At 49.6% G+C, this 6,643-nt stretch overlaps 1 protein-coding gene across 2 annotated transcripts in view; it reads left to right on the forward strand.

The window, feature by feature from the left end:
- The window catches only part of HROB (homologous recombination factor with OB-fold), a 9,637-nt gene extending 3,555 nt beyond the window's left edge, over nucleotides 1-6,082 (forward strand). Inside the window, exons 4-5 of one of the 2 annotated variants that reach the window (XM_017876027.1) lie at nucleotides 539-647; nucleotides 5,495-6,082. In XM_017876027.1, coding sequence (XP_017731516.1) covers nucleotides 539-647; nucleotides 5,495-5,556 — 171 coding nt within the window. In that variant the 3' untranslated portion in view covers nucleotides 5,557-6,082. Of the gene's footprint in view, nucleotides 1-538; nucleotides 648-882; nucleotides 1,222-5,494 lie in introns of those variants that run through there. The other variant, XM_017876026.1, reaches the window with a different exon arrangement.
- Nucleotides 6,083-6,643: the final 561 nt, after the last annotated feature.

Here is a 6,643-nt window from a genome sequence, read left to right on the forward strand (position 1 = left end):
TCCTTCCTTCCTTCCTTCCTTCCTTCCTTCCTTCCTTCCTTCCCTTCCCTTCCCTTCCCTTCTCTTCTCTTCTCTTCTCTTCTCTTCTCTTCTTTTCTTTCTTTTCTTTCTTTCTTTTCTTTTTTTCTTTTTTTTTGGAGAAAGGGTCTCACTCTGTTACCCAGGTTGCAGTGCAGTGACGCGATATCGGTTCACTGCAACCTTTGCCTCCTGGGTTCAAGCGATTCTCATGCCTCAGCCTCCCGAGTAGCTAGGATTACAGGCGCGCACCACTATGCCCAGCTCTGTTTTTGTATTTTTAGTAGAGATGTGGTTTCACCATGTTGGCCAGGCTGATCTCGAACTCCTGACCTCAAATGATTCACCAGTCTCGGCCTCCCAAAGTGCTGGGATTACAGGTGTGAGCCACCATACCTGGCCCCATCATGTTTCTTTCCTGAACCCCCTACTATTCCTTTGAGGTTGTCTGGGTAGAGATGGTGCCACCTGAAGGGATTTCAGGGACACAGGCATTGGCAACCAGATCCTCTGTCCCCAGGATTCAGGGAGCTTCCAGCATGATGTGGCTGCAAAGCCCGAGGAAGTCTTCAGAACAGCACAGAAACTAGAGGCAGAGGCGTCCCCTGAGGAAGAACTCCCAGAAGCAGGTAAGGCAGTCAGCCCATCTGGGAGCAAGAGAGGTTCAATTTCCTGTTGAATAGCTGAAACAGAATCTTCCTGGCTACATCTTGTTCCTCTTTCCATGAATCTTTGGATCTTATATAATCTTACAGAAATCAGATACAGTGTCTTGTTTGACAAGGCTGCAGGCCACGAACTCATTAATAGTGTGATGGGGCCGCATAAAACAAAGCGTTATCCACAGGTTTCCCCCATTTTCAGGTTATGTGCCATCAGCCACAAGGAGGAAACATCACCATCCCCTGTCCAGATGGACAGGTGCTATCTTTGTGCCACACTCTGAGTCCTCCGTGGGCTGACGACCGGACCACAGAGGCAAATTTCCCATCCTGACTAACCTTAGAGGAGTGCTGAGGAGTCAGACGTCCATGTGGTTTTTGGGAGAACCAGGCTACAAACCAGAGAGGCCTAAATGCAGACCCCTTGTGGTTGGGCCAGCTGCTTCCTCAGGAGGCGCATCACCCAGGTGAAACTAAACACCATTCACGGTCTAGTTTTAGCTTTTTTTATTTTAATTTTAATTTTTGAGACAGGTCTCATTCTGTTGCCCAGGCTGGAGTGCAGTGTTATGAACACGGCTCACTGTAGCATCGGCCTCCCAGGCTCAAGCAGCCCTCCCATCTTAGCCTCCCGAGTAGCTGGGACTACAGGCATGTGCCACTATGCCCAGCAATTTTTAAATTTTTTGTAGAGACAGTTTTGCCATGTTGCCGAGGCTGGTCTCGAACTCCTGGTGCTCAAGTGATCTTTCTGTCTCTGCCTGCCAAGGTACTGGGATTAGAGGCATGACCTACCACGCCCAGCCTGGTCTTTAGCTTTTTGATTCCAAAAATTCAATCCTGTCTGGCCCCAAAGTTTACAGGATTATTTGTGGGTGGAAACCTACCCAGGTGCCAAGGCAAGAGACTGAAGGCACAAACTGTTCCAGTATAATAAAGAAAATAGAATAAGAAAAGTTATACTAGGCCGGGCACCGTGGCTCAAGCCTGTAATCCCAGCACTTTGGGAGGCCGAGACCGGCGGATCACGAGGTCAGGAGATTGAGACCATCCTGGCTAACATGGTGAAACCCCGTCTCTACTAAAAAATACAAAAAAACTAGCCGGGCGAGATGGCGGGCGCCTGTAGTCCCAGCTACTCGGGAGGCTGAGGCAGGAGAATGGCGTAAACCCGGGAGGCGGAGCTTGCAGTGAGCTGAGATCCGGCCACTGCACTCCAGCCTGGGCGACAGAGCGAGACTCCGTCTCAAAAAAAAAAAAAAAAAGAAAAGTTATACTAGAAATAGGATATAGAGATGATTATATATGGATATTAACAATCATTAGTTTTTAGTACTAATCTCTGCATTATCATTGTAACCAAGAAAAGGACCAGCCAATACAGAGTCAGGAGCTAAAGAGACATTGTGAGAAGTGACCAGAAGACAAGAGTTGGGTGCCAGATGTAGGGTCCAGCCCTACTGGGCTTTGTGGGTTTTTTCTTCGTGTGTGGAGACGAGAGACTGTAGAAAAATAAGACACAAGACTAAGAGAAAGTAGGAAAGACAGCCGGGCCTAGGGGGCCACTACCACCAATGCGTGGAGTCTGGTAGTGACCCCAAATGCCTGGACGCACTGCTATTTATTGTATACAGGGCAAGGGGGCAGGGTAAGGAGTGTGAGTCCTCTCAAAAGATTGATAAGGTCAAGCAAGTCATGTGTCCACGTGATAGGGGGCCTTTCGCTTTGTGGTAGCTGAAGCAGAGAAGGAAGACAGAATACGTCCGCGTTTTTTCTATGCACTTATCAGAGATCAAAGACTGTATTTTATTTTATTTTTTTGAGATGGAGTCTTGCTCTGTTGCCCAGGCTGGAGTGTAGTGGCACCATCTTGGCTCACTGCAAGCTCCGCCTCCTGGGTTCACGCCATTCTCCTGCCTCAGCCTCCCAAGTAGCTGGGACTACAGGCGCCCGCCACCACACTCGGCTAATTTTTGTGTTTTTAGTAGAGACGGGGTTTCACCTTGTTAGCCAAGATGGTCTCAATCTCCTGACCTCGTGATCTGTCTGCCTTGGCCTCCCAAAGTGCTGGGATTACAGGCGTGAGCCACCGCGACTGGCCTAAAGACTTTAATACTTTCACTGATTCGCTACTGCTATCTTCCAAGAACTTAAAAGAAGAACCAGGTTTACAGGCGGAACATAAAGTGGACAAGGAGTGTGCCCACTGAAGCACAGCACCACAAGGAGAAGTTTAAGCCTCTGGATGACTGCGGGCAGGCCTGGCTAATGTCAGGCCTCCCACAAAAGCTGGTGGAGCAGAGTGTTCTCTAACTCCCCCAAGGAAAGGGAGATTCCCTTTCCCAGTCTGCTAAGTAACAGGTGCCTTCCCAGGCATTGGCGCTACCACAAGACCGAGGTCTACTAAGTAATGGGTGCCTTCCCAGGCACTGGAGCTACCGCAAGACCGAGGTCTACTAAGTAACGGGTGCCTTCCCAGGCACTGGTGCTACTACAAGACCGAGGTCTGCTAAGTAACGGGTGCCTTCCCAGGCACTGGAGCTATTGCTAGACCAAGGTGTCCTCAAGCGGCCCTTATCAGGGCATGACAGAGGACTTTCACTCTTGTCTTCTGCTCACTTCTCACAATGTCCCTTCAGCTCCTGACTCTGTACTGGCTGATTTTTTTCTCGGTTACAATGATAATGCAGAGATTAGTACTAAAAATTAATGATTGGTAATATCCATATACAGTCATCTCTATGTCCTATTTCTAGTAAAACTTTTCTTATTCTAACTATTTTCTTTATTATACTGGAACAGTTTGTGCCCTTCAGTGTCTTGCCCCGGCCCCTGGGTAGGTTTCCACCCACAATTATGGATAGGTATTCTCACACTACCTAATTCACAGTATACCAATGGATGAACCACAAAGGCCATTATATCTTGTGGAAAAGCATATGTCCCTTATCCTAGAATCTTGCATTGCCTGGGAGCCTGCACTCTTTCTTTGTGAGATAAGCCAAGGCATCACCAGAAGGTTGATGGTAGTCACAGAGAAGTAACTATAGAATATTAGGGCTGGTGGGCTGGGCGCAGTGGCTCACACCTGTAATCCCAGCACTTTGGGAGGCCAAGGCAAGTGGATCATGAGGTCAGGAGATTGAGACCATCCTGGCTAACACAGTGAAACCCCGTCTCTACTAAAAATATAAAAAATTAGCCAGGCGTGGTGGTGGGCACCTGTAGTCCCAGCTACTCGGGAGGCTGAGGCCAGAGACTGGTGTGAACGTGGGAGGCGGAGCTTGCAGTCAGCCGAGATCACACCACTGCACTCCAGCCTGGGCGACAGAGTGCCACCCCGTCTCAAAATATATATATATAGGCTGGTGTCACATCTTCAGTGTAGGGACAGACCTTTGAGCAGGAAGCTACTAATGGTGGCCTGACAGTGCTGAAGACAAATACTGATTCTTTTTTTTTTTTTGAGACAGAGTCTTGCCCTGTCGTCCTGGCTAGAGTGCAGTGGTGCGATCTCAGATCACTGCAACCTCTGCCTCCCTGGTTCAAGCAATTCTTCTGCCTCAGCCTCCGAGTAGCTGGGATTACAGGCACGTGCCACCACACCTGGCTAATTTTTGTGTTTTCAGTAGGGATGGGGTTTCACCGTGTTGGCCAGGCTGGTCTCGATCTCCTGACCTTGTGATCTGCCTGCCTCAGCCTCCCAAACTGCTGCGATTATAGGCATGAGCCACTGCACACGGCCCAAATACTGATTCTTGATTCTTACCCTGATTCCTAGTTTCCTAGCCCAAGCCGATTGCCATTCTCCTTCATTTCATACTGTGTTACTCTAGACAGTCACGGTGTAGTTAATGCAGGGGAACTTTTTTTGTTATAAGCAAATTCCAGTCCTACCTCCCTGGGTACAGTGCCAGTCGCCATAATGAAATTGTGAATGCTCCCCAAACTAACTTTTGTCCTTCCTTCCAGCAGTGATATTTACTGAATGCTCTTGCCAGATGAAGAGCTAGGCTCTTGGGTGTAGCTTACAGACAGTCTAAGTTACTCCCAGGGTTTTCTGATCCCATTCAGTAGGCAGGAGTTTTCTAGTTGGCAGGAGTGGCTCTGGTGTCAGATGGAGCCTGAATATGCTCACCTTGGGCAAGTTGTTTTACCTCTTAAAAGCTTGTTTCAGGTAAAGTGGGGTTGATAACAAGAGCTACCTGGAGATGCCCTACCTATGAATGGTTATTGAGGCACACAGCAAGCAGTCAGTATTAGCTGCTGCTAGTAAACAGTATTGCTAGGGATTATTGAGGTCAGCTGTGTCCAAGTTCTCGGACATAAGTACCACATCTGAGAACTGTAATCTAACACAGGCACTTTGAGGAAGGGGTGATATTTTCCACTGTCAGATGAGAAGCCAATTAAGGAACTGTGTAACTCTGAACACATCTAATGGCTTTTCCCAGCACTCTTTCTCCCTCAGCCAATGAGGGTTGCACTAGGTGACCTCTGAAGCCTTCCTGTTTGGCACTATGACTGGATGGAAGGAGAGGAATCAGTGAGGCCCAGGGGAATTCTCTTCCTTATCAGAATGGCCCAGGGATTACGCCCCTGCCTTTTGTCATGTATGGGTACAGGGGGAGCAGAGGGAAGATTGAAGTCAGGCCAGGCTCAGGCCCATTGGCATGGGTACCACTGCCTGGAGGAGCTGCCTGTCCAGCTATACAACCAGGCCCAGGCCCTCCTGAAGGGCAGAAACTTTGGACCTGAGTCATACGGAACCCTGATGTTGTCACTAAGGCTACCCATCATTCCCCTCTCTGTAGATGACCTGGATGGACTCCTGAGTGAGCTTCCTGAGGAATTCTTCTGTGGGACCAGTAGTTGAGACTGCCCCAACACAGGACAGCAGCTCTGGGCGTGTCTGGTCACGTCCAAGGGGGAGAAGAAGGCCAGCATGATTGGAGAGTGGACACAGCAGGGGGCTTCTGTGGTTGCTCCCACCCTGGGTGTTTTCCCTGAGAGCCCCCTCATCTCTGCGCTGCCCCCACTTGGGGCCTTCCTTTGCTGTTGGCCCCAGAATCTGGCCCGAGACTGGCTCTCCAGCCAACAGGAAAGGCATGTCACCCTCACCTTGGGTGTCCCTCTCCTGCCTCAGCTTAACTTTAGAGGATATTGGGCCTGGTTTTCTTGTCCCTTCATACCCTAGTCCCTGGACAGCTGAGGAGCTGAAAGAAGCTACACCACAGCAATGGCGGCCTGCCCCTCCGCACAGGGGAGGAGCATGCTCAGGCTTCCTCTGCTTTGTCTCTTCAGATCTGTGCTTGCTCTGCTCATCTATGCCCAAGGTTCTCAGGTGCAGGACAGAGGTGTGGCCTACTGTAACTTGTTCTGAAATAAAGCAGCTCCTGCTTCTTCTGCCTCCCTTTCCTTTCCACCCCCTGCTGCTTCCTGCCTGCCCTGCCAGTGCTGTGTGGCCACAGAAGGGCTCAGGCAACTGTTTATCTCTTTTTTTTTCTTTTTTATATACTTTTAGACTTCTAAATTTACAGAATTATTGCAAAGAGAGTACAGAGAGTTCCCACATACCCCACACCCAGTTTCCCAGTTATTATTTTATTTATTTATTTTTGAGATGGAGTCCCACTCTGTTGCCCAGGCTGGAGTGCAGTGGCGCCATCTCCGCTCACTGCAACCTCCACCTCCCAGGTTCAAGAGATTTTCCTGCCAGCTGGGCGTGGTGGCTCACACCTGTAATCCCAGCACTTTGGGTGGCTGAGGCGGGCAGATCATGAGGTCAGGAGTTCGAGACCAGCCTGGCCAACATGGTGAAACCCCCGTCTCTACTAAAAATACAGAAATTAGCCGGGCATGATGGCACACACCTGTAATCCCAGGTACTAAGAGGCTGAGGCAGGATAATTGCTTGAACCCGGGAGGGGGAGGTTGCAGTGAGCCGAGATCACGCCACTGCA

This window comes from Rhinopithecus bieti, unplaced genomic scaffold (assembly GCF_001698545.2).
Source record: "Rhinopithecus bieti isolate Rb0 unplaced genomic scaffold, ASM169854v2 scaffold_10088, whole genome shotgun sequence".
NCBI lineage: Eukaryota > Metazoa > Chordata > Mammalia > Primates > Cercopithecidae > Rhinopithecus > Rhinopithecus bieti.